General features: G+C 39.7%; 3 protein-coding genes across 3 annotated transcripts; 1 reads left to right on the top strand and 2 right to left on the bottom strand.

The window, feature by feature from the left end:
- Positions 1-3: 3 nt before the first annotated feature.
- On the bottom strand, positions 4-9,581 carry LOC105907298 (protein phosphatase 1 regulatory subunit 14B-like). The gene is made up of 4 exons (XM_012835597.3): positions 9,012-9,581; positions 1,072-1,152; positions 780-812; positions 4-596 (listed from the first exon to the last, which is right to left on the bottom strand). Exons 1-4 carry the CDS (start codon positions 9,195-9,197, stop codon positions 528-530), a joined length of 369 nt encoding a protein of 122 aa, XP_012691051.1. The 5' UTR covers positions 9,198-9,581; the 3' UTR covers positions 4-527.
- A 7,555-nt stretch (positions 9,582-17,136) lies between these two features.
- On the top strand, positions 17,137-22,487 carry LOC105907293 (putative methyltransferase DDB_G0268948). The gene is made up of 6 exons (XM_012835592.3): positions 17,137-17,633; positions 17,835-17,995; positions 20,510-20,723; positions 20,927-21,030; positions 21,587-21,724; positions 22,148-22,487. Exons 1-6 carry the CDS (start codon positions 17,523-17,525, stop codon positions 22,233-22,235), a joined length of 816 nt encoding a protein of 271 aa, XP_012691046.1. The 5' UTR covers positions 17,137-17,522; the 3' UTR covers positions 22,236-22,487.
- Positions 22,488-23,041: 554 nt separating this feature from the next.
- LOC105907287 (calcitonin gene-related peptide-receptor component protein) lies at positions 23,042-27,871 on the bottom strand. The gene is made up of 6 exons (XM_012835586.3): positions 27,723-27,871; positions 27,558-27,594; positions 27,220-27,315; positions 24,250-24,344; positions 23,792-23,849; positions 23,042-23,249 (listed from the first exon to the last, which is right to left on the bottom strand). Exons 1-6 carry the CDS (start codon positions 27,728-27,730, stop codon positions 23,118-23,120), a joined length of 426 nt encoding a protein of 141 aa, XP_012691040.1. The 5' UTR covers positions 27,731-27,871; the 3' UTR covers positions 23,042-23,117.
- Positions 27,872-27,999: the final 128 nt, after the last annotated feature.

The following is a 27,999-nucleotide window of genomic DNA, read 5'->3' as shown; positions in this document are numbered from 1 at the left end:
CAGCCAGTATATTTTGTTTATTATTCATTTTACATACATGCTGTGTAGACTAAAATATGTTTGCCACCAATAACAAGGACCCTAAACAAGAGTAATACAAAAATTAAATATTGTTAATTTAGTTACTAAATCTAGTCTATTTCGCAGAAACAGTTGGTTGGCCTGCTTGCATTCACTTGTTGTTGCTGTTGTTGTAGTTGTTGTTGAAGAGTAAGAAAATACCACTATTTGTTTCACACCACGGTTTCATTGAAATAGATGCTTCTTGTTGGTCAAACGTGATGTGCATTTGCAGGATTCAGATTTGTGCCTGCATTCTAGAACAAGAATGTAGAGTAACCCAGGCAAGAAGTGCTCCACAGAATGGAACGTCTACGTGCCGTGGATGGGCTGTCGCCTTCCAAAGTCTTGCCTACTGATCATTAACAGACCCTGCTGTGTGGATTCCTGTGTCTAGATGTCTGAGGGCCTGTCAGGGAAGCATCTGTGGCTTCTCCGCTTTGTGGGTCCTCTTCTCTGAGCAAGATTCATTTCTTCACGAAGCCAGACATCTTACGGAGTCCCTTGATACGGTACAGTAAGCCATTGATAAAGTCCTAATATAGGGGAGAACACATGGTTGGAGGGAAGATTTTGTATTGTTTATCATAAGCACAGCTTTGTCTCAAAGAGTCTTATTGAATGTAATTGTATTCATGCACTCTCTCTCACAGAGGGAGTTTTTGTTGGACTTGGTTTGGCTATTATTGGATTTTATTTTATTTGTTTTGCCTTCTTACCTCTTTTGGCTTGCCACATTCATGTAGGAGTGCCTTTGGAGAGGAAGAAACAGGAAGTTCAGTTTAATCTCTGTATGATTCAATTCAGTGGATACTGACGCTTTTAAAAAGCAGTGAACGTTTCACAAACACACATCTCATGTATCCAGTCCATCCTGTGAGGCACTTAAATCCTTTGTTGTAAAAATAAAGTTGTGAGAATTCCCATTTGTATAAGTACTGTACCTCATCTAATTCAACCACCATTTTGTTTTATTTAACAGTGTTTTATTTCAAAATTTCAGGCTCTCACCCGCAGTTTTGACCTCTGTACCTCATCTGACAAATCCAAGAGCTCGTCAATGTCAATTTCCAATTCAGGGATATCATCCTCCTGAAAAAAGGTTAAGTCAGGTGATCAAGACAAAAGATCTGGCGCAGCAATAGGTCACTTGTATACTGTAAATGCATTTCATTACCATGAGGCTCACAAAGCCATGTGGACTGTGTGGGTGAGTTGACTGTATTTCCTTTCAGAAGGAGGTGCTTTGTCTGAGACCCACGCACGAACGCAAACATATTTCAGGACACAGTCTCTTTTGTTTTCGATAGCCTGCAGTGCAGACCCAAAACTACCCAGAATGCACTGAGGGTGCACAGAGGCCCCTGTTCCCCCACTGCCCATGCTAATGGACACAGAAAAAAGGAGTGAGTCCGTGGCTCATTTGCGTTCAGTACATCTCCTCCTAAGGCAGGTCTCTGGGAAGAATGATATTCAGACACAACTCAAAATCACATATGAGCGATGGGGTGAAATGCTTGCACATTACACTGGTTTTTAAATCACTTTTTGAATATTGTTTCCGACACTTTTCTGGGTGGATTTCATGTGTGACACATGTTATACATGCAAGTCAATACTGGGGACTGAACATATACTAGGAATAACAATTATCACTCAAAATAGACACTACTGAATCCATTGGGTACAGCAGAGAGTTTGTTTGATAATAAAATCAAAATGCGGCCAGTCACACAACACAATCTATTTTGATAAAGCTTCTCTAGTGTTTGTGTTTTTCTGTAAAAAGTTCTGCTGCAGTAACAGCAGTAATTAGTTATCTCAGTTTTTAAGGTCGAGCAGATACAACACCACTATTAGAAGCCGGATATCGCGCTGACTATCTTAGGCAATTTTGATCAACAGAAAGAATTAGATCAAAAGTTTGAGGTAAGCAGATCTGTAACTTAATTAGATAAAATGTCAGCCTGTGTCAGCAGCTTCTGTAATGACATTTTGCGAGTGTCCTCTTGAGTCAATCAACAACCATATAAAGACACACCACAGAGCACTTCGCCTGTAAGCCTAGACATGATAGGCTGGGCCTTGCAAGTGGTCATTATTTATTATCATCTATTATTCAACAAAGTGGATTTGTAATTGGAAGACAGAGGGGGGACATATCAAGCTCCGGCCCACTTCCTGAGAATATGGGCTCCTGGGGGCCCTTCGGCGTGGGCTCTGGCCACTCCCTGGAGGGGCCGAGTGCCTAACGGGCCGGGCTCTGATGATTATTTGATGATGATCCCAGCAGCCTGCTGGATTGGTCAAAATGGCTGCTGCCGCATAGAGCCATGCCAGAGGAAAAAGAAGTTGGAAATGGATCTGCACATTATGGATGAAGTAGTGATTAGTGACTGTAAACCTAGTTACCAGCCAAATAAGCACACAGTCATTTCTGTACTTACACTAAATAATTGAATTCAAATTAAACACAATTGTGGACGGTGCTGTTGTGTTTGCAGTGGATTGCTGTTTTTCTTTTGGTACTTTCCTATCATACAGCACTCCCAAAAGTTGAGATTTACTACATCACCAATTGAAGAGGGTAACTGGCAGCCCCCTGCTCGAAAAGTGGTTAAAATGGCTGCCATCTTTCAGCAGAATGAAACAGAAGAAAAACGGGTCGAATCCTGACACTTATCTGCTGATGGATGGGGAAACTGTGGGTGAAACACAAACAGGCCTGCACCCAATGCTCTCCCCAAAGACCAGACACCAGTAATTATAGGAGTCTGAGTCAACACTGACCTATTTTGAGCTCAATTAGCCAAGCTGCAGAGTAGCACAGACCACAGGGTAACTAATAACTTCCATAGGCCCATATGACCTCAGCCGTGGCTCCTTACCTTAAGAAAAACAACAGTGCTACTTGAAATGTCTCCCATATATCCAGTGATAAGAGACGGGTGGGAACGCAGTGAGGTGGAAGTGGAGTCCTCTCCGCTGGGTGTCTGCTCACTGAGATAAAGTTAATTTGAATGTATCTGTGTTTATCGTGCTTCCTGTGCCAGTGAGTGTGCTGTCAGTGCTATTTCATTCTGCGCTGGAGCCATTTCCTATGTTTGCAGGAATGGTATTTTAAAATACACAACCAGTGGTTTACAGTTTATCAGTGTTACCCATACAGAGTGTTGTCTATACAACTACAGAGGTTATAACTATGAGACATTATTCTATGTGAAATGTTGGTGGAAAGCAATTCAGAGATAATACATTTCTCTTCAAAGATTTGTATCTGTACGGCATAATTCAATCTCATTTTATCAACACACTGAATTTTGGCACCGCAGTATTTTGAATTCATATTTACACATTAAACATTTTGATATTGAGGCCACATATGCCCTTGCCAAATGTTATTGTTTTATCTTTGTATGATATCACGAGTATAGTAAATTAAAAAGCCTACATTTGGATTAAAATGGTAGGATATTATGGCTAGAGATTAATTTCAGCCAAACGCGAATTTTCAGCCAAATTTCTCTCAGAGGTATTTTGACAGGCATATCTGGTGGACATACTCTTTATTCCCATTTTAAACTAAATGAGGCTGAAGCTGTGTACCTGGGATCCTTCTTTGTCCGTATTAAATTATCTTGTTTAATCATGAGTCTTGTTGATGGAGGACCACTCACCAGGCAAAGCAGCTGTGCTGCCCTCTGATACAACAGAGATCACCACAGGTGATTCTCTTTTATTGTGACTGTGACTGTGACCCTGAGCTATCTATTCAGATTGTGTGAATAACTGTATGATTTATACATGCAAATGATGTGTCTGTGCGGAGTGCAAGAATATCAGGAAAGGGGACAAATTATGTCTCTGTGTGAAATCTGAAAACTGAAACTAAATGCGTGTGCGTGTCACAGCAAGTTTTGATTCTTGTGCTGTTGGTCTGCTTCGAGATAAGAGTAATTTGTGGAATATCTTAGCTTGTTGGCTTGGCTTATTGCTGGAGTTATCTTTATCGAGAACAGTTAGTGCTCAGAAATATCTTGGGATGATAGGACTGCCTAACTTGAAAAAAAAACCCAGATAACTCTCTTACACAACAAATATCTCAGCTGCAGTCAAAAATGCAACACTTCCAAATATGTTTTACTCCATTCTTTTAAATTCAGCTAACAGATGACAGGTGCTCTCAAGCAAGAACAAAATACTTTGGGGCCTCCTCAATATGTCTGAGACAATGAATTATACCTACAGTTAGTCCACAGTAGCTGACTGAGTAGCGCTAGTGGTTTGAATGTTATCAGCAAATGCATGGCAGATGAATGGAAAAGGACATATAGAGGCCAAGGGGTCTGCCTGTGTTTGTCACTTGTCACAACACATCCCGGAAGATTACAATCAGTTTCATTGATTTCAGAACCTAATATGACGTATGTAAAAATCATTTAAACAGGCAATCTTGTTGTCGGTAAAATCCCTCTCCATATTCACATTACAGTAACCAAATTATAGCCGTTGAAGGCCCGATGCCCTGTACCTCAAACTACTCTTCTGGTCTCATACATTTGATAAATTACACACTTGTCCATTGCCTTCGAACCACAATCTCTGTTTGGTTTTTTTTTTCCTTCATTTTTTTGCCGTCTCACGGAGAGCAAAACCAGCAGACCACATGACATGAACCCACACTCTGTCTCCGGCACACTAGTCTGGCATTTTTATTCACTAGAGGACAAAGGAGCCCGTATGTCAGAAAAGCTCCACAAAAGACCACTCTAGGCCGGAATGGAAGTGAGAGAGAAACAAAAAATGTCTCCTGTTATTTGCTGTTAGATTATGCACTTTACTCTGGCACTCTCATGAGGTTACTCCATGTTCTCTGGCGCAAGCACATTGCGTTCTTCAGATCAATGTTCCGTCAGGTATCTAGGGGGTTTATGATACCTGCTTTCAGCTAACCGTACGTGCTCACTGAGAAGACGAAGCAAAAGCATACACATTAAAAAAAAGAAGCTAAGCCTGTCTGAAAGCCTGACTTATAATCAGCCTCGTCGATACGGTCAAGGTTGAGATATGATCATTAAACGATATGCTGTTGTTCAATTGTTACTAAATAGAAAATACTACAAAGAAGCTCCAGAGGGCAGTCGGTGAAGACACGCAGTGGGAATGTAAGCTGACAGAATATTGGATATGGTTCCAGAACTGGAACAGTCCTCACAGTCAAGGACAATGGCTCTGAGGCAGGCTAGAACCACGCCCCCCACTAGAGGAATCACTGAAGGCCTGTCCTTCTGCAAAAGCTTTAAAAGTACAATATGTAAGGTACAACAAATATGTTTCAAGAACTCCTGCGGTGAAATATCATTGATGGGGCAGTGAGAACATAAGATTATATATTGTTCCCATGCATTTCATTCATCAGACACCGTAGTTTCAGGTGTTCTTTATTCAATAGTATCAAAATCATTTTTGCTTCAACATTGTTTTTTGTATTTTTTTTTTTTTGTATTAACATAACCTTCAAGTAGCTAGTAGCCAGGAATTGACATGCATGGAGAATGTCCGTTGTGACCTTAGTCTCTATACTGAAAAATGTCTCATTATATGATCTATTCCTACACATTTCTAAAACTATTTGTACAAAATGATACCAGAGCCTTGACCCTTAAAGAGAAGGAATGTCTGCACACTTAACATTCTTATACACTGTCCATTGTGTTTGTAGTAAATATTATTTAAAAATTCAAATGGAAAATCTGATTTATAACATTACAAACTCTGTAACTAGTGATTACTTTGACAATGATAATCACAGTGATCCAGCTGAGGAGGGTGATCACCATAGTTGCCACAGTTACTTTGAAAAAGTAATCGGATTACTGATTACTCTTTTAAAAAGTAACTTAGTTACTTTACAGATTACTTGATTTTAAAAGTAACTAAGTTAGATTACAAGTTACTTTATTAGTTACATTCAGCAGCTGTCGACAACGCCCCCCGCCGCCTCAACATAAAAATGACAACCAGTTTTGCCAACACTAACTTTATTAGAACTGCATTTTTAACAGTAAAGTACACAACAACAATGTACAATGTATCCAGTGGCGTATCTAGTCCCAATTTTGGGTGAGCTGGAGCCCCCCCCAAAAGTTTCCTTAGCCCCCCCCAAAAAAAAAAATATTTTAATTTTGAGATCGTCAAATTCACACCTAACAACCGTTTTAGTGAAATTATTTTGTTTAATTTTTAGAAGTTAGAGTAGCACAGGAATCCCGCCTGTTTGAGACTGTGGTGGCAAGCTCACGGCTCTGTTTGGTCGTGAGTGAGCCTCGCGAGCGTGCAGACAGACGGGGATAACGTCTAGTAAACACTTGGAGCGACTGTCTGACCCAAGCTGGTGAAAGCTGCCATAATCAGCTGCTGGATATAAAGATAGCACATGTTTAAAATAGTAAAAGAAACGAAATGGTTAAATCATCACGAGTTAATTATGTCGTGGCTCTCTTTTATCATGCCGGTTCATTGATCCTGTGGGTATGCCTACTCAGTAGCTCCGCCAGCTATAACTAGCTAGTGTACCTCATTAACAGAAGCTTCTCAAACCTCTTGTCAAAAAATGAGAAACCCCACGACTTCTTCATTAAATGCAACCAGCACAACATTGTAGACTAGTCATGTTCTTTCACCACTGGGTACGATCTGTATACAATATTTGAGGTTAGCTAATAACCTACAAAGATTCTTAATTCTTATTTTGTATTCCGTCTCTGGCGAGAGACTGTGGAGAGGTATCTATCTAGCTAGCTAAGATGGTGACAATCTATATAACAGTACAGTAACGTAGCAGTGTGGAGCAAGATAGCTGCTATCCCAGTAACGTTATTGTTCAAGGGATGTGTGTGCATGTTGCTGAAAGTGTTTCACAGTCACTGTAGCGATAACGTTCTTGTAAAATGATGATCCTGATGTAATGCTATGGCTTTGTATCAGATCGCCAGGTTTTGTTCAACATTGATTGATACTGGTAAATAGCTGGCGTTTGCTATCGCTAGCTAGCGTGCAATTTTACAGACGGTAACATTAACATTTTGACTGTAACATTAACATTTTGATTTGAACATTAACGCATTTGTAATAATACTAGTTGTCATGAACAATAACTGTTTGTGGATGTTCTCTCAACTACATAGTTAGTTATCATACCTAGCGATAGCTTAGTTCGCTAGTTAGATAGCCATCTGGCTTGACTTCAGCATTGACCTCTGCTATGTATATATGCGTGACGTGACCCTCATGCTGAAAACGTGACTTAATTGTCGCATAGACTACATGACTTCACTCCAAGAGACGCAAGAAGAAATCAAATATATATTGAACTATTAATGACAAAATAGTAACGCACAGTGACTTGGACAAATAACTTTAATCTAATTACTGGTTTGAAAATATTAACGCGTTAGATTACTCGTTACTGAAATAAGTGGTCAGATTAGAGTAGCGCGTTACTAAGTAACGCGTTACCGGCATCACTGGTGATCACATATGGATTGGAACTACACTGGAAATGAGGACAACTTCTTGCAGTGGGAGTGGGAGTGGTGATTACTTTGGCAAAGCTACTTAACCTGGGAGTGGTGCTTCTACTGGCAAGAGCTCCCTCAGTGGTGAGGAATATATACTATAATGAGACAGCACTGCCAGGAGTGCTGCTGCTGCTGCTGCTGCTGCTTGTGTTGGACCTCTTGGAAGATAAGTAAGTACCTCTGTGAGACTCTGCCTGTAAACCCCATTAAAAAGTCACAAGACAATTCAGGACATGCTTAATATGAACCTAGTTCCAAATGGAAAAACAAATATCTTCTCCCATTGGTCATCACTGGTCCCACTATGCTATGAGATGAAAATAAGCGGTAAGACAGTGAAGACAATGACGTTCATTACACTGTGATATTACTGTTCAAGACACATGAAATATATGCAACTTGCTGCAGTTCTGTCGGACCAAAAAAATCAAAAGGACTACGAAATAAAAGTGCAATTGCACATCTATTATTTACATTCAATCATGGTCATATGAATAATAGAAAGTGGCATAACTTCCTGTTAGAAAACTGTAGAAAAGAACATAGCTTAGCACCACGGGTAAAACTAGAGAATTTATACGTATATCCTACAATATTCCTTTCTGGGATCTCATAGCTGTGAAACTGTATACATTAGGATGGGCGAATGAGGCAGGTTAATTCACTCAAGCCACAGAGAAATGGAGCCACACACACACACACACCCACACACACACCATGTTGTTGTCCACAGTTTATGGTTAAATAGGTCACCTACTCAGAGAGGCTAAGCATGCGCCTATGAGCCTATAGCTTTCTGATACAAAGAGAGAGAGAGTAAGAGAGAAAGAGAGAGAGAGAGAGAGAGAGAGAGAGAGAGAGAGAGAGAGAGAGAGAGAGAGCTCTGCATGCACATTAGGCAAACACACTGTTAATATCTTGTACTTGTGGTCAGACCCTTACTATACTCTTTCTGTCATTCTCGCATTATCCGCTCCACTCAAATTTATTTTCGAGGTACAGATTTCTTGCCCAGCACACAATTTAAAAACTAGACGGATGATAATAAATTGGGCAAATCCTCTTCCCATCCTTGCTTTCCTCAACTCTGTTTTTGTCCATCCTCCATGGCTTTGAATTACACTTCATGAATTACAATGATAAGGATTCAATAATGTATTGTCACACACTTAAAAGAAATGATCAAGTGATAGACAATACCAGACAGGTGAATTCAAGTTAATACAAGTTCATCACATGAACAAACTCTTCTTTTCTCTTCTTCCTTTTTTTTCACTTTCTCTGTCTCTCTGGGAAACACATTTAGTTAGTTGAAAGCTTAGAAAACCATGACGGCCAGCCTGAGGCGCACACTCCTCCTCCTTCTCTCACCTCACAGTCAAAAAGCAGGTGCAGCTGGCCCTCGATCCACTCCTCGATGTCGAGGCGGCGCTGTAGGTCCTTGCGGTCGTACTTCACCGTCAGCTTCCCCAGGCGCCTCCCGGGGGGCTCCTCGTCTTCCTCCTTCCTCGGGGTCTGGAACACCACCCTGGGGTGGGACCCCATCTCTGAGGCCATAATGGAAGCCAAGCGGACCCTTCCTGATAAACCCACCCTCAGCCTGAGCAAATGGATACGGAAAAAGGGGTCGGGTGATGAAGAGAGAAACTGCCGAAAGAGAGGGAACCCAGGTGAATCTGCCGGTTCAGAGAACTGCTTTCTCTCTCGCTTGCTCTCTTGTTTTCCCCGCCTGTATCTCTGTACCCAGCTCCTCCTCCTCTGGTTTCCTCTCTCTCCTCCCTTTTATGTTGGCTCTTCCTAAAGCCCTCTACTCTACTCTACTGTACTCTACTCTACTAATCCCTGTCTCCCGTAGGGCTCTTCCCCGTTCTTATTTGTCAGACATGACCAACAGAAACAATGCTGACAGAACTACAGTAACCAACACTGTGACAACAGTGAAAGCAGCTACTGGGGGACTTGGGCACTAAACACAGTGTCTCTTTGTGTTTGTGTGTGTGTGTGTGTGTGTGTGTGTGTGTGTGTGTGTGTGTGTGTGTGTGTGTGTGTGTGTGTGTGTGTGTGTGTGTGTGTGTGTGTAGGTGTGTGTGGTAGAGTGTTGGCAGAGATGGGTATGCTGTCCTAGCGGGGCTTAGCACTGAGGATAATGCTAAGGCATGGTAAGGTCAAAAGGCTAACAGCTCTACTGTGTCATGCTGGCAGATGACCAGGGGATGCCCACGGCATCCTGTGCATCTCGTGAAGGACATGCTGAATGGAGAAGAGCACTTTTAGTTTCTGCACTTAAAACAGGACCTCTCTTGTTGGTGATTTAAGATGTTTTAAGAATGAAAGTCTTCTCTGTATTGAGTCTTCGGGTGGAATGTGTGTTTAGTTTGAATAACTGCATTTAATCAAGTGCACATCAAGTGCTTTCATTTCTTCTTTAATACAAATGTTTCCTTATTAATTCATGAGTGCGATGGATCAAATCACAGTTGACAGTCTGACCACAAAGCCTTACTGTTCTGTTTAGTGTACACTGTTGGCAACAGTGTTGATGGGTTTTGCATCAGTCATCACACAGACAGCAGTGGAAACAATGAGCAAATTGGGTGATGCTGTGGTTTGTAGGACTCCCACATGAAGTCCTCTTTGTTTGGCAAAATTAAATATTTCACAGTTTCAAGCCACATCCATACAGTGCCATAAACTCATACATTCATCATGTCCAGGGTACCAATTACTCTGGAATTATTACACTAAGTGTGTGTGTGTGTGTGGGTTGAAAAGGAATATAATCATTTAATTTGCTATTAACTATTCATTATGAGAAAACTGTGATCATGTAAGTGACATTCCACACTCTGACCAAGGGAACTGTACGACCTTTGCAGTACGTGAGGTACAGTCTTCCTTAGAGGTAATGTAATATTAACAAAACAGAATCTACTGCAAGGACACATTACCACCACCTTAAACTTGACACAGGACTAGATGACTGAACAGGAAGTAACAGTCAACAAAAGATAATTGTTTGTGTTACGTTTGGAAGGATCATCAGAAATGTACTGTCTTAGCTAGTTAATGCTGACAATCATCACAGCCAAAAAGCTAACAGAAACAAATGGGCAATTACCACACCTAACTCTTTACTGAATTTGTAGAATACACATTAGAGTTGCAAGAGGAATAGGTACTTTTTACTGTTCGGCTAAAAAAGTCTTTGATGGAGTTGATAAAAGAAGAAGGATTCTGGCACACTTGGTTACACCCTAAACAAAGTGGAGTTATTAATTTAGCTTGTGCATAATGAATTTCATACCCAAGTACATTACACTTAACCGCCACTTTTAAACACACAATTGAAAAAGCACCAGCAGTATGACAGCTCACAGCACGAAGGCTACTAGAGGAGGGAGAAAAATCGATGCCATGTAGTATTGTGAAATTTCTTGGCACAATATTATACTAATACAGCGGCGCCAAGTATCGCAACATCTATTTATTTAATATTATGACATTTATTTTAGTTTGGTAGGCTACATACGTCTACTCTGATAACATTGCTTCTTGAGTTCACAAGGTGACACAAGACCTCGTTCTTCTTTTGAGTCACAACAGAAAACCGAAGGGTCAGCATTGAGAACAAATTTACCGTGCCGAGATGGCTGCAGAGAATCTCAGTATACAAAATGTAAATATATGGGAGAAATAAATGTATTGCAAAACCTGAATTGTAAAATGTAAAGGATCACAATAATATTGTATCATGGCCCAAATTTCATGATAGTACTGTATCGTCCCCTCTGTGGCAATTCCCACCCCTAAAGGCTACCATGGTCCCAATTGTACTACCATCATCTTTTGAAAGCAAATATGTCAAAAGACAGTAATGGTTCGGGAAAAATGTGCAAACAATCTTATTACACTTCTACATGAAACAGAGAACTGTAGGAATCTATATTTAATCTGGGTAATTCTGACATCCAACTACAACCACCATCTACATCTAAATAATTAAATATGTTAAAGGTTCTCCTTTCAGGGTAGCCTAAAAAAACATCTGATGACCTCCTTTCTCCCTCTCTCTCTGTAACAATGAACTTTGTGTAAACAACTCATTTTGTATACCTCATTGTGAGTCATGTCATAACATGATAAGCTTAAGACAAATTTACCCCGTGTTGACTGTATGTAAGAGCCTACTGTATATTACTGTACAGAAAGCATGGTGGTATAAAGTGGTAGCCTACTTGTAATGCAGTACTGAGAAGTCACTTACAATTCAGATAGGCTACTGCCATCTGCTGATCAGAACTGACTGTAATTCTATTTAGGGTGGCATCTTTACAAAGACTGTCTTTAATGGATTTCTCGCCTTCTTTCTTCCTATATCTTATAAGCCTGCCAAGCAGAAAATAAAAAAATCTCTACGTGTTAAATCCAAAAGCATTGCCGAGGCCATCAGATTTGGAGGTGACCATCTCTAGCCGTCACTTATCTCTGCCCTTCTGTATGGGATAAAAAAAAAAAAGGTGTAAAAAGAAAATTTGACTTCAGACCTCAATCTTGCTAATATGTTATGTTCTGTACTTTTCAAGTCAGTGGCGGCGCCAGAGATATTTTTCTGCAGGTGCTATGGGGGTGCTCGGCGTTTTACCGAGGGTGCTATGAAATTAGGGTGATAGTATATGTGTCACATGGTTCTCTACTACAACACCTCCCCACCATATCGTCATATCTGTTTACATGTTTGCTCTCTGAAGCGTCTTTGTAGTCCATGAAAAGCGCCTTACTAATCGATCGTATTATTATTATCATTAGGCTGCTTCCGACGGACGCGCACATAGCCGTGTTCCTCTGCGACGGTCACTGACAAAATGCATGCAGCATGTTATAGATAACGCAATCCCAAATACTTCACTTACTTCAGTGGGGGTTAAAGTTGGCGCCAGATGACCACCAGGTCACCACTACCATGTCTGACAAATTAAACTAAACATAAATAGTTCAATACATTCTAAACTAAAGAGGGCAAATTAGAATAGCAGATAGAATTAACTAAAACAGTCAAAGAGTCAGAAATGCTTTCAAAAGGTATATTATTTCAGGTCACAATCAATAAAAACATAGAAGCTTATGTATACCTGGCTAGCACAGACTGACTGCTCGTCCTAGGCTAGAATCTGATTTTTTAAGGCGGAGCCAGAAAAATCCCAAAAAGAGACCGCATTCGTTAATGTTACACATCTAACAAGACCGTTCCACCTTAAATCTTAAACGGTGTAAAGATGCAGGCCCCTTTTAAAAGTGAATGAAACAAAACGGTAGGCACTCAAAACCACAATAATCAGAGCTAGATCACTGTATCATTGTACAATAAAACTCTTAAAGAACAGGCAAAAATGCAAACAAAACTATGCTGGAAAAGCCATAAGCAAAACCAAAATCCGGCCAAGCCAGCAGACCAGGTGTAGCATGGCTAGCACCCTCAGTAGAGGTGTAGGGTTGATCTCTTTGACCACTACGTTCCTCTTCTTCTAAATCAGATTCAGATACCCCTTGCATTTCTTCTTCTTCTTCAACGTCACATGATTCTTCTACTCGTGGAATTGTGGGTATCAAAAACCGATCCATTATTGTGAATTTGTTGATACTTCAACAACGACTTTGACAGTGCACTAGCTCTCTTTCTCCTTCAATCGTCAGGAAACGTCAACGTTCACGACTTCACGCATGCGAGTGCGACGTGTCTGTGTCATGCTACGTGAACAATCTGTTCATTTCAATCTGTTATTATTTTCTTTTGTGATTGAAATATTATTATCACACAATAAATTAAATTGAGAACGCAGAATTAAATTAAATAACAATATTAAATAAACCATTATTTTCTTGGGGGTGCTATGGGGGTGCTATGGCTAATCCAGGGGGAGCTATAGCACCCCCTAGCCCCCCCCCCTGGCGCCGCCCCTGTTTCAAGTGTTGTGTGGTAAATGCAATAAGTTCGCCGACTTTGAATTGCGACATATTGTTGCGAATATTGTTCAGCGTAAACGGTCAAAGATTTCAAATACAAACTCCGCCTCAATGCTGTCTGGTTCAGACTTACACCCTTGGATCTATTCCAGTTGTGTCACCTGACTGGACTTTCTCTGTGTATCCTTACAAAACGGCCTTGTCTTACTGTTTTAATGTGTGGGGTTATATTTTCGGACAAGGATGCGCGTCCGTTTATTTAAAGGAAAAGAGCATGCTCTCTACTACTGGAAGTACAGAAAATCTCCCTCCAAAGTGGTAATCGAAAAGGTTTTGTGCTTCGTAGAACAACGAGTAAGTAATTATATGGACGCTGTTCGTACTGAGTGAGCCTTTTGTACAGATTTAGTCAATTAAAACGTTAAGGGGCAAATAGTGTGCATTAAGATATCAAGTAGGTCTACGTGAATTTTTTGTTAAGAGACACCGGTTACCCAGGGTCTTCTTCGGTCATGAGAGCATGGACTCATTCTGCAAAATCCAGCTTTTTATCAACCATTTAAGACGTTAAAAAGTGCGGAGCAGATGGTCAGTTATTGTATGCTTACATTTAGAGGAAATGTCCCAGGTGACATGCATATGTAAATACTTGTGGTTCTTCAGAGGAGTCGACCCTTTGACCTGGCTGTGGATGTAGGGCAGTGTTGTATATTAGGGTAAAAGCAAGCAACGGAGCAGACGTAGTGTAGAACTATACTTTACTTCACTTCTTCATCAAATCATCTCACATACATTTCCTCAGGTATCTCATTATCCTAGTGTAGCGCCCCTAGTGGATTGTAAGATATACCACAGGCAGGGCACCGTGCTCCTTGACCCATATTTCTCCAAAGTTGTGGGGACTGATGTGAGTCTATCCCAGGTAAAAATGGCACTTCAATATTCCACGGCCCCAAATGTCACCTATAGGTCAGTAACAATTGCCTATTGCCATGCCTGTTGTGCTCTCACAAAATCATGATACTTATAACACTATTTGTCAAAATGATCCATGATAATGAAGACTAACATGTTTGTTCTTTGTGTGTGCATAGGGAATGCCCAGCTGAAGCACTTCCTTTTGCAGATGACTCTGTAGACCTGGTCACAACCATGACTGCGTTTCACTGGTTTGACCATTATACAGCATATGCACCTGTATTTTATAAACTAACACGCATGTTATAGTGCGAGTACAGGGTGATGAAAGGAGCATAGAACATATGTGCACTGCACATACAAACACGGTATACTCACAAGTAACATTGGTCAAATGAACAGATCACTTACACTATATGTTTCAATAATCATTATTGCCTGATTGAAATTGTTTGATTGACTTCATATGTGTCTCTGCAACCCTACTACAATCCTTACCTGTCCAGTAACCCTCTTGACCTTTACAAGAAAACCTTTGACTCACTTGAATACCCATTCAAGGAGTGGAAAGACTTCAATGTATAGTATCGACAAGAGCAGCTGTCACATTTAATTATAAATTCCAGGGAGCTTACTTTTGTAACTAATTAATAATAACCAATCGTTTTTTAACACAGGAAGTAAAGGAGATAGTCTGTCAGGCTGTTATAACTCTTCCATTGATATTTTAATCGCTGGTTCCAGAATTCTTAGCCAGATTCAGAATCTGTATCAGGGAAACAACAATACAACTGGTGGAATGCGTACATTCACTCAACAGTAAAACATAGAGCAATGGGCTCTGGCCAGTTAACCATGGCAGAACTCAATGCTTTTTTAACATGAATGGGGATTCCAGTCAACCATGCTAGAACTGTCAATAATACCCTTAGTTTGACCTCCTGCCGTCAGATCTGCAAATATTCTGCCTACGTAAACTGTGTGGTAGGTTAATGCGTTAGTGGTGCCAACACTGTTTTATTTGTTCTCGTCAGGCATGAAAATCTATGGGTGAGAAAGCCAATGCCCTTGGCAAATTATATAGGAATGATAGAGTCATTCTCCAACTACCAGACACAGTTACGTGAAGATCCAGAGAAGGCCAGGAATCTCTCTAGGGACATCACTGAGAGGTAGACACAATGTCTGTGATTCACTAAATGCATCTTTAGCTATTATAACCAAATGTAAGTGGAACGGTAGACTTCTAATTCATGTCATGAGATTCTACAAAAATTCTTATGTTTTCTCTTCTAACTGTTGATATTTCTTTGATTGTCTGAAGATTATTGAAGGCCATGGGGGTGACGTCTCCCGAAGTGGAAGTCGTCATGTCTGTTAAGTATTACTGTCTGCTGGCCTGCAAACCTTAGCTGGCAGAGGCGCCGAGACCTCAGCAGCTGGGGCTTCACTTTCTATTTCCACAAAGGGTGCAACCAAGTTATTCACTTTTTAGCTATAACTCATACCTAATGTTCTGGGAAGATGCCCTTTGAATATATAGTTAGAAGAATAGATGAAAATATATAGTTTGTATATGGCAAAATCGGTGTGTAATTGTGTGTTCAACATCAATTGACCGTTTTTTGTAGATTTCTACTGCAACAACTATAGCTCTCTTAAACATTTTAAAATAAACTTTACATGAACACTTTCTGTGTCAGAGTTTATGTTTTGTCCTTGTCCAGAAACTCCATTAAGTACATATGTCACCAGAATCGTAATGTGTCTGCATCTATTCCCCACTGATAAGCATGTTACTGTCCAAAGAGCATTATACAGAGATGGAAAACTATTGCAGCCTTCAGCGCTGTAGAGATGTATTCAGGCTTCATCATAGGATATGATTTCTATAGGACCATGTTTTTATTTATTTGATTTTTTGCTCGCCTTTGGCAAACTCTGGATTCTTTACTTACAAACAGGTTATGTTTAACACATCTGGTCAATCAATGATTCAGAGAAAAAGGAACATCAGTTACTGAGTCATCATGTGCCAGACCAAGGTTAGACATAAGCCCTAAGCTCTTTAGAGTTAATATAATTGAAACAAACTACAAAGATGTAAACATTTTCAGATTAAGCAGAAAAGCAAAAAGGTAAAGCAGAAAACATTCAAATCATAATATCAAACTATAAGTAGTATTTATCTTTTAGTACACTAGTGTCTTTGTCAATCTGGCTTGAAATGTACAGTCATCATCCTGCCTCAGACCCTTATCATACAGGTCAACACTGGAGAAAGCGTTCAGTCTTATATTATCTTTCCCCCATTTTTACAAGTAGTATGATTGTTAAATAAATCATTTAGACAGTACAACCACCTCCGGCTTCTTTTCTGCCTGTAGGCCTATGTATTTGCCTCTTTATCTGACAGTGGAGGTTAAGTTGAAGCATTAACATTTTAGCAGACCAACAGTATTTTCGTCAAAAATGACATAAATATCTACATGATATGTACATTTTATGTTTTTTGGATGGTCACACTCCATATCCTCTCCCACCCCAGATAGCCTGCTGATTGGCCCTCAGGGGAAATTTTGTCTTTTTTTTCCAATCCAATGAGTTCTCCCCAAACCACCTCGTTAACATACCGATCACACACACACAGACTAACAAGGAATGTGAGGCACCAGATCAAAGCTCATTCATACTTGGACCTTTTTTTCTCTCTATAGATTCTTGTCTCCTGTGGTGAGGGGAGGTTTAAAACTCCAGCTTTGTAAAACATCAGCTGCCCCAAACCGAAGCACATTTTGAACACTGGTGCGAGGAGAGAGGTTTGAACATTCACCCTTGGACTCAACCGCAGTCACTTGACCAGAGTTTTTTTTTCCTTCTTCCTTCTCTCCGTCCAAAACGTACTTTGGTTTCATCGTTGCGGGAACTTCATCTGCCCCGTTATCTTACTGTTGTGTATTTCTTTTTGTTTGTTTGTTTTCTGGGTTGGAATTCTGTGTTGGGATGAGTGTCCGTCTGTTTGAAGGGAAAGAGCATGCTCTCTACTACTGGAAGTACAGGATCTCCCCCTCAGAAGAGATCATCAACAAGATTTTAAACTTTCTGGAAAAACATGTGAGTAACATTGCTATCACTAACTGAAAAGAGGACATTGTGGCGTAGGAATACCATATAGAGAGCATATGGCATAGCAGTTCTGTCTCAGTCACTTAAGATGTTAAGAAGAAATTTGCACCAATAAGTCTTAAAAGAGTCTAAACATTTTAAGTATGCTGTTCATAAGTCACATGCATGTAAATACTTGTGGTTCTGCAGAGGAGTCGACCCTTTGACCTGGCTGTGGATGTAGGTTGTGGAACAGGGCAGGGCACCGTGCTCCTTGGCCCATATTTCTCCAAAGTTGTGGGGACCGACGTCAGTCCAGCCCAGCTGGAAATGGCCCTGCAGCATTCCATAGCCCAGAATATCACCTATAGGTCAGTAACTGAAAACCATGGGAGAGAGAACTGTGACTTGTAAGCCTATTGTGTTATCACTTAAAATAACTTATATACGACAGAACCCTATATGTACTATATGACATACTATTATGTAGTACATAACTGTGCTGTAACGGAAAACAAGTAGGGGGTGGGGTTAACTCAAAGAGCTGTGCGAATGTTTTGTTCATTCCTATTCCAACCGTGATGGATAGAGTATATTGTTAGGTCTTAAAGGGGCAATAAATGGTTTCTTTTTTTTTTACGACTCACGACAATGTTCGTATCCAAAGAGCATAAAAATTCACTTTCTCCAATATTTCTTTGCAAATTGTGTATACTGCATTTGCTGCATTTGTTTACATTTTTCTTGTCCTGAAAAATGTAAACATGTGCAAACAACACCTGAAACAACAAATCAAGAACTGAAGCAACACCGCAAAATCTGTCATGTGAAAATACTAAAAAGCACATCTATAATATCCTAGGGCAGAGGTCGACAACCTGTCGATCGCGATCGACGTGTCGATCTCGAAGACCTTCCCTGTCGATCTCCAAATTATTATTTTTTTTAAATACAGAAAAAAAAAATAATAATAATTGAAGTGTCTTCTGAAATGTTTTCTAACAGTCTTCGGAAGACCAACGTCAGAAAAGATCTCCGCCTGATTCATGAACGCCAGCTATTTAAATCCGAGGATGTCCGTAGAGTTGATATGAACGTAATCACCAACGATTTCTCACAAATTCAGGCCTTCCCACTAAATGCCCCTTCTAAAGCAGCTTGGACACTGCCCTGACAAACGCCAACATTCTCCAACAAACGCCAACAAACACCAACAGTTGGGTCAGTGTGCGCCAGCAGTTGGTGTTTGTTGGTCATTGTCGGGTACTGTCGGAAGAGTTCAACATGTTCAGTCGGATAGGGTAAAGTTGCAGAATGTCTGAGCAATGTAGAGAGATTTCCAACATTCTGACAGCTCGTCTGACAGCTCGCAACTAGGCTCAACTCGCGTGCATAAAATCCTCGAGCTCTCTTGGATGTCGTTGTTATCTTGGTTATCGGCCAGTTTGTTAAATAAACCGATATCCTAAGTCTATTTATAGATTAACGTTATGTATTATCTGGTTTTCGAGACAGATATTTGTCTATTTTAGCTTCTACGACTCGTTTAACACTGCAACGTGTTTCTAAATATTAATATTAATGTTAAAGGTGACGTTACATGAGTACGTTTGAGCTTATGTTAGTTATCGGCCACTCCCACTTCATTCCAATTACCGTGTTGGTTTTCGAAATATTAATATGCACGCTGTCGTATTAAAAGTTTTGGCACCCTCTGAGGCTGCATGATAATTTACTCTGTCTTCACCAAAAAAAGATCACAGTGGGATATTATTCATTTTCTATTTAACACTGAGTACTGGGGTGTTTTCCAGACAAAGAAATTTAGTGTAGCAGTATTTGAAATTAAATCAAATGTGAAAAATAGGCTCTGCAAATATTTAGGCACCCTAATCATTTTCATGATTTGAATACCTGTAACTACTCAATACTGAATAATTGCAACACATAATTAGTCTGATTAGCTTGTTAAGCCTTCAATTCCATAGAAAGGTGCATTCAATCATTAGAAAAACTATCTAAGGTAGCCAATTGCAAGATGTGCTTCTCCTTGATTCTCCTCTGAAGAGTGGCAACATGGGGGCCTCAAAACAACTGTCAAATGATCTGAAAACAAAGATGGTCAGTGTTGTGTTGTAACTTCAGTTGATAAATAAAGCAGTTCATATCCAGCCTGCATTGCAAATGTGTTTTTTCTTGTTCATATTGAGTGCGGTTAACAAATATTTTCCTTTTTATGTTGCACTGAAATTAAGTGATTTAGTGTGTTCTTGGTCACATCAACTTGAAAGCTGGACCAAAGTTTTTCTCTCAACGCCTCAATAGGTAGATCTTGCCTGTCAGCAAGGCAGAGTTTGTGATCTTTGGCCAAAAAAGTTTGGTGACCACTGTCCTAGGGTATTATACTGGTGGTCCAATCAAGTTAAGATTGAGGAGGTATTGAAATAGTTATTATGAAATAAGTATAAAAATGTGTAGATTCAACAATATGTGCACAACTATAGGTTGTAAAATCTACAAGGAAACGGAGCACGTATAGTTCAACACAAACATTAGTCAAAGAGAGTGAGTGTGACAGTGACATTTGAAATACGTTGTGGAATGGCCACCACTGGCACACTGGAAGTCTGTTTGCATGCATCACTGTATACGATATTGTAGAAAAATGCATGTTATGGATGAAAGTAAATCTACATATATTGTTTTCAGTTTTTCCCTGCTGTGAAGGTTATTGTATATTGTTTTTTGTATAGCCATTGTGATTTTGTTTATCTCACAAGACATTAAGACCATGTTCATCATGATCATTAAGACCATGTTCATCATGATCCAAATTCAACATATCAAGGACTTATCTGTTGCCTCTCTTTCTTCCATGTACACAGAGAATGCCCTGCTGAACAGCTTCCTTTGGAAAATGGCAAGGTGGACCTTGTGACGAGCATGTCTGCGTTTCACTGGTTTGACCATCCACGTTTCCTCAAAGAAGTAGACAGAATACTGAAGCCACAAGGATGTCTTGCCCTCCTCAACTACACCATGGACATGGAGCTCAGCTATGGAGACTGCTCAGAGGCTCTCAATCAAATCTGCAAGGAGGTCTGATGAGCTGCACTTAATTAGTCAATCAGTAATAATCAACGGTATTCACTAAGATGATTGCCAGGACCAATTCTAAAATGTAGCATTCGCTTCAGTAACATCCATGGAACAATGAGATCACATTCATAGATTGCTATAGAAAAATGTTAAAACTATGATAAACGACTGTATGAGTTCATATTTCATTTGTATTCCAACAGCTATATGCTGCCCTTCTGCCACACCGAAATCCTTACCTGGGTGCTAGCTCTCTTGACCTTTACAAGAAAACCTATGGTGCACTTGAATATCCTACCAAAGAATGGTGAGATTTCTGGACCATTGCAATTCAAATTGGGATTGGGATTTTCTAATTACATTATCCTGTCCTAACTTCCTTTAAGGAGGTGGTGTTTTCATTGCTGTTTTTCTGTATCTGTTTGTCAGCAGGATTATGCAAAAACTACCTGGCCAATTGAAACTTGAAACTTGGTTGAGGGTTGTAGCATGGGCCAAGTGACACCCAATTCAATTTTGGTTTCCAAAATCCAAATTACAGGGCAGATCCGAGAATTATGTTTCGCTTTTGTTACCATTGAGAGATAGGGCATTTGACCTTGGCGGAGGTCTGTTCTCTCCGAGTGCCCCTCTCGTTCATTATGCATTATACATAAACAGTTATATGGTATGGTAGGCTAAACAGTTATACTGTACGGTAGGCTAAACAGATATGGTACGGCAGGCTAAACAGTTATATGGTACGGTAGGCTAAACAGTTTTACGATACGGTAGGCTACAGTTATACGGTACGGCAGGCTAAACAGTTATACAGTACGGTAGGCTAAACAATGATAATAATGTCTCTCCTTGGTTTTTCACAGGCATGAAAATCTATGGGTGAGAAAGTCTATTCCCCTGTCCAGCTATATTGGAATGATGGAGTCATTTTCCAACTACCAAGCTTTACTACGCAAAGACCCTGAGAAGGCCAGAAAACTTTCCCAGGACATAACTGAGAGGTGAGAACATAATCCAATAATTATTAATTAGTGACCATTTGGTTTACAATTAACAATACTAGGGGGTGAAGACCTCACTTTGATACCCAACTGAGATGTAACTACTCTGATCTCATACAGCTTTGGGAAATGTCTGTAGCAAGGAGGTATTGATCTTTAAATGGCCAGTATTGGGCAAAATTAAGCCACACAGCATACCTGTGTTACAAGTATGTCATAAACTATGCTGGTCTGAGTACCATCAGAATGAAAATACAGTAAAGTATGTATTTGAAGTGTCCTTCACAGACACCATGACAACATTCAAAACCCAAATTTCCATTGTGAACGTGCAAGCAAACTAAGAATGAATGAATTGACTGAATCAGATGTGTGTCAGGTCTGACCCTTTCTCTCTTTTCGTATCTATGTGATTATGTCAAGGTTGCTGAAGGCGATCGGGGTAACGTCTCCAGACGTAGAAGTTGTCCTGTCCGTTAGGTATTACTGTCTGCTGGCCTGCAAACCTTAGCTGGCAGAGTTCTCCCAAGAGTTCTCCCTGAGTTCTCTCAACAGCTGAGGCTTCAGTTTCCACTCCCCTGAGAGGTGTTTCTAGTAGGTCTGTAGTCACTTCCACTGTATTACAGTTGTTCCACTTAAACTTTTGTTGTCGACATTAATCCACAAACATTTGATTTGCACTGGAATTTATGTTACTAAAGTAAACTACAGGTCTGTCTCAGAAGGCCTACAGAAAACCCACAATAAATCTGACAATAATTCACTTTGAGGTCAATGACTTTTCTTTCATGTGTAACCCATGCCCATTCTGTTGTATGAAATTAATATCAATAGTTATGTGTTGTTTGCTTTTGGCAACTATTGTATCTAAGGTGTCATCAACAAAATATTACAACCTCCCAGAGTTGTTTTGTTTTAATTACCCTATTTAGACACTAAGATAATCATAGCTCAGTAGAAGCTAGGAGGCTAGGATACATATCTCTTCTCTTCAGGTCATCACCCAATGTAACCCATTAACTGCTGGTAGTAGGTACCATTTCACTTTTACAGTTACAATTTTCCATATACTGATTTTAAGCAAAATGTGACTAAAATAACTGATTCCAGATACATTAGAAATTGAGATATTCTATTTTTATTTTAGTCTGTAAAAATGAAATCCTAAATAAATATTTCACTTCGGTCAAAAGTGGTAGTAACACATATAAACATGATCACAGTCTCCTTACATAACTTTGTTTTCAGGAAAATGTGCACACACACACACCCCACCAACCCAACCCAACCCCCCCCCCCCCCCCCCCCCCCCACACACACACACACACACAAACCCACATCACTTCTTCTTCTCAACATGTTTTGGAATGGAAAGCCCCTAAGGAATGCAGCTCTACTGGTCTGCTGAAGCATCCATTTCGGCCTCCGCTTCTTGTTCAGGGTCTCCTGGGAGAATTTCTGTCGCCTTCTGGATGAGTTCCTCAATCTGCTCCTCAGATAGTCTCTCCTCACTTTCCTCCACCATCTGTACAGAGGAGCAAGGTTACATAACTACACTAACACAATGGCAACATACCAACCTGCAGGCTCTCTAAGCAAAAGAAAGAGATAATCTGTGAGCTTAATTTGTCAATATGTGACACAGTATATTCTGAACCACTATTTGTGCAAAAACTTCACAAATACTTGTCAAATTTGATATTTCTTCTGGTAGGACATTTAACCATGAAATAGGTAACAAACTACAGCGGTGTAAATTAGATTTTCTCCTCAGTTCAGAGTGACTCTTGACTGTGCATGTTTATGCTGTGTGTCTTCTCAGTTTTTCCAGTGCAGATCCATCACCTCCCAAGAACTCCCAGTATCTTTTCCCGATCAGGCATTTGAAAATATTACTAAACATACACACACCACAGTTTAATCGGACACAGATAAACTACTGATTACTTATTGCATCAGGACTTGTTCTACTCTATCTAAGCACAACAAGCACACATCACAGAAATGACAAAGTACTGGGCAGTGACACACACATGCTTACAGTTGTGGAAGTACAAAGTATCTTACCAACTGGATCTCCACAGCAGTCTGGGGCCTGTGATTAAGCAGCTGAAGCTTCTCTGCTCTGTGTGTTAATAGCACAAACATAACAGATTAATTAAACTAGTGTGTGTGTACGTTTGCAGGAACCAAACGTGAACCTACAGAAGTTAAAACTGTGACACATCATGAAAATCTCCTTGTCAACATCAGCCAAGAACTCCAAAAGCAAATACACAGTGAACCGTGTGGTGATACATTTGGAATGGAAATAAAAAAACATATATTTCTAAACTATTTCTAATAGCAGTGCAAATGTCTCCTTCGGGCCACAAAGGGGAAATTGACATCAGTCAAAATCAAAGAACACAACCTACTGCTCAGTACAGCTAGATGGAAATGGCAAGTCTAAACATGAGCATCATCTGATCAATGTGTTGAAGGTGTCCAGGAGCACACGGAGGTGTATTTGTTATTGCACTAACTTGGTGAGTTTGTGGTCGATCATAGTGGTGAGAAACTCCTTCACAATCTCTGGACTCTGTCGGGAACATGCCGTTTTGGAAAGGTACTTCAATGTCTACAGGAAGAGACGAACACAGAATGACAGCGTGAGCAAAATGTCAAATCTACCCATGTCCTATTTTTATTGTTATTATTTAAGTGTTTAAAATAAAACTAGAATATGCATTTCCTGAAGGAAATACCAGTGCATGAAATGCAAAAGTTAAGAAAGGAAGAAGAAAGGAAAGAAGAGTGAAATAAGAAAGGAAAGAAGAGTGAACAAGAGTGGCTATGGATAAAGAAAGTAAAGAGAGAGTGAAGAGGGAAAAGTTTGAAAGAAGAAGAGAAAATGGACTGAAGCAGAGAGATGGAGTGTGAGAAAGAGGAGTTGGAGAGGGATAGAAAAAACAAGTGGATGGAGGTTCTACAGAGAGAGGGAATGAGTGAAAAGAGGAAGGAGATGTTAGAATGATCGATGGATAAAGTGGAAGATATAGACATGGTACGGAGGAAGTAAAGGAAATGGAAGGGAGGATAGAGGACTGCAAAGTCAAAGAAGGCTGACAAAAAAGTTGAAAAAAAGAGTAGGTATTGATGGACAGAGTAATTGAAAAAAAGAAAGGAAAGAAGAGTGAACAGGAGTGGCTATGGATAATGAGATAAAGAGAGAGTAAAGAGGGAAAATATTAAAATAAGGAGAGAAAATGGAGTGAAGCAGAGAGAGATGGAGTGTGAGAAAAAGTAGACTGAGAGGGATAGAGAGAAAGATGGAGAGAAAAATAAGTAGAGTATGGAAGGTGTGTCTTAATATTCCTAGTTATACAGTTGAATTGAGAGGGACAGAGAGAAAAGGTGCCTTGGAATTGGCGCAGGCGTCAGTGAAGCACAGGTGCAAGCCAGTTTAATGACCCTATTATGATGTCACGATGGCCCAATGTAAGTCAATGGGAAAATTTGTATTAGTTTTTCGTATCTTAAAAAGTATAAAGTTTAGGAAAATGAAAAATACATAGCATAAGTTCGAACGAAGTTTGTACGTTAAGCGGTTCGAGCTGAATTAAGCGCAGAAGTCGGTAAAAAGAATAAGAAGAAGAAGTATAAGAAGCCTAGGAATAACATTACAGGGCATTTCATGCACTGTAATAATGAGCAGCCTGCACTGGCCTGCTGGTGGTGCATTCTCGGACTTGCAGTTTTTAAAGCAAAGTCAAGTTAGCTGATGTCAGGAACTGAAATTAAGCTTGAAAATGTTCTTTTAACCTCAACTCTAACCTAGTCATCTAGAATAGACTAACGTAACTACCGATACCTAAAAGTTACCTAAGGAAATAACTGTGAAAAACTAGGCCTTATTTACCACTGACTATCTAATTTACCAGCTTCCTAGAATACAATTGCCAGCAAAAAAAGGCACTGCTATGACTAGAAATGCAAAACCACATCTGTATCAATGATAGAAGTCCAACACAAAGAAAAGGCACCAAGCACTTAGCGGAGTTGGTAGGTTTGATAACTAGATAGCCAGCTTTGGTTTATTAGCAAGCTAACTCCATCAATGATAGGCCTAAATAAATGTCAGGTCCAGCTGACAAAGCGGGGATAACACAACTGTGACATAACTGATCTGGCGCAAAAATGACCATGTGTGTCAAAACGCATCATTTTCATAATTGCTCACTAACGTTTACTTTAGATTAAAAAAAGTTGCAGTGTAGAAATTCTCTGGCTATGACAATTCAATGTGCGCGCACAGTCCAAGTCTTTTTTTCTGTATTGAAACAGGGGGCCCGCCAGAGAGATTTTCCTTGTGCTACCATCTACTGTTAAATAACTTAGAGGAGTTCGTACAGAAAGATATGTAGTTTTGCGACTGAGGGTTAGAAATATTTATTCACGAGTGATGTTAAATCCACTATCTGTTAAAAGCAATATGTTTGATAAAAGCACCATTAGGTGAATGCGCATAGAACAGAGATACTAGGGTATATAGATTTAGTAGGCCTACACACATTTTCAAGAGTAGGCTACAGGTTTGATAGCCCTAACATTGAAAGACCGGGAGAACACAGCTTACATATAGGCTAATGAAAGAAACATCACTTTAAATTACCTTAGCTGGATATCGAATGTGTTGTAAACCATGAAAAATTATTTCACTTTTGAATGAATTAGAATGTGCCCGTCACAAGATGGCAGTGTCCTATCTACTTTCAAAGTTATTCATAATAATGGTGAATGATGAAGGGACCAGTAGCCTATATTATGAAACTGGTTGACCGTGAATGAAGTACATGACGTTCGTAAAGACTCAGATGTAAAGGATGACATAATGCTACATTTCCAAGTATAACGGAGAAATAGGCATTTTACATTTCATTTCTTTGGTTTTCCACCGTTTTCTCTGACTTTTCCAGTACTTTTTAGTTGAGTTTACTATATTAGTTGAGTTTTTTTTTTTTTCTTCATCTCAGGGAAATAATTCTAGAGATACCACAATGTTATTTTAGTGAAAAGTAAATTACCTTGACCTCACACCTAATGAGCTTGTGTTAATAGAATGTGGGATAATTCATGTCTGACCCAATATGTTTGTATCTTTAACAGCCTTGCTCAGATAGATCTAAAAGAAAAGGTATCGTCCAGATAGATACTGTATTTCATCAAGTAACTGTCAATGACCCTATTATGATGTCATAATGGCCCAATGTAAGTCAATGGGAAAATTTGTATTCGTTTTAATTTAATATCTTAAAAAGTTTAGAAAAGTGAAAAATACATAGCATAAGTGTCGTTTACAAGACCTACGCGACAAAGTTTGAACGAAGTTTCTACGTTAAGCGGTTCGAGCTGAATTAATCGCAGAAGTCGGTAAGAAGAAGAAGAAGAAGTATAAGAAGCCTAGGGATAACAATACAGGGCATTTCATGCACTGTAATAAAAATTGAACTGACCTCATACATGATGGTGTTTAGATTCTGTTGACCCGTGCTGTGCTTTTTACCACTCTCTTTCCTCTTCTCTTTAAGGTCTGTGAGGAGCTGATACACCTGTGAAAAAGAATGTTTGAAGACAGCAGCTCAATATTTTTTATAGTGCAGTATATCCAAGGACAAACTAGGACGATGGAGGGGAGCATCTCAATTTGAAACATAAAATATGACCTTCTTCACCGAGTAATTCACGTTCTGAGGCAACAGAACGAAACGTACACAAACGTAACTGTCCAAAACCAAAACCATGTGTCTACGGTAAAAGATGCATGACGTTAAATGGGAGTATAGAACCTCACCTCATAGTTGCTTAACATCGCAGCGTTGGCATCCCTCCTGAAAAGAAAATGTCGATGATTTTAAAACACCACATTAAATGAGACCAGTGAATATATATCTACACAAATGCATAGACGTTTAAACACATTTTAAACAATTAATAAGAAGGTGGTGAAGTTTCTTACACATCCATATTGTTGTGCTACTGTCCGTCTTCTCTACTATTCCGTCAGGTTTCAGGTCTACGTTATATTAGTTCCCAGTATGATCTGTAGAGCACCGAAACATAGACGAAGAATTTACACAAAATGATTCACTAAAATAGTATGGCAAAAATAATAGTATCAAACTAAATGTAGCATCATGTATGAAGGTTGATGGCTCATAACCACAAAATAAGTAAACGATTCCCGAAACCAAACGTAGTTTAAGTTATTGTGCCATCTACCGCCCAATCTTGAT

This window comes from Clupea harengus, chromosome 15 (genome assembly GCF_900700415.2).
Source record: "Clupea harengus chromosome 15, Ch_v2.0.2, whole genome shotgun sequence".
NCBI classification, from domain to species: domain Eukaryota; kingdom Metazoa; phylum Chordata; class Actinopteri; order Clupeiformes; family Clupeidae; genus Clupea; species Clupea harengus.
The sequence above is the reverse complement of the archived record's forward strand: the minus strand, read 5'-3'. Positions and strand labels throughout refer to the sequence as shown.

What these genes read in the sequence shown, in the direction of transcription:
- LOC105907298 (XM_012835597.3), bottom strand. Translation starts at nt 9,197, where the DNA reads ATGGCCTCAGAGATGGGGTCCCACCCCAGGGTGGTGTTCCAGACCCCG. An exon ending in TACAGAGGTCAAAACTGCGG is followed by an intron (nt 813 to 1,071) that starts GTGAGAGCCTGA and finishes TCCTCTCCAAAG; the next exon opens with GCACTCCTACATGAATGTGG. An exon ending in AATGTGGCAAGCCAAAAGAG is followed by an intron (nt 597 to 779) that starts GTAAGAAGGCAA and finishes CCCCTATATTAG; the next exon opens with GACTTTATCAATGGCTTACT.
- LOC105907293 (XM_012835592.3), top strand. Translation starts at nt 17,523, where the DNA reads ATGAGTGTCCGTCTGTTTGAAGGGAAAGAGCATGCTCTCTACTACTGG. An exon ending in GCCCAGAATATCACCTATAG is followed by an intron (nt 17,996 to 20,509) that starts GTCAGTAACTGA and finishes CCATGTACACAG; the next exon opens with AGAATGCCCTGCTGAACAGC. An exon ending in TCAATCAAATCTGCAAGGAG is followed by an intron (nt 20,724 to 20,926) that starts GTCTGATGAGCT and finishes GTATTCCAACAG; the next exon opens with CTATATGCTGCCCTTCTGCC.
- LOC105907287 (XM_012835586.3), bottom strand. An exon ending in CGATGTTAAGCAACTATGAG is followed by an intron (nt 27,316 to 27,557) that starts GTGAGGTTCTAT and finishes TCTTTTTCACAG; the next exon opens with GTGTATCAGCTCCTCACAGA. An exon ending in ATCGACCACAAACTCACCAA is followed by an intron (nt 23,850 to 24,249) that starts GTTAGTGCAATA and finishes ATTAACACACAG; the next exon opens with AGCAGAGAAGCTTCAGCTGC.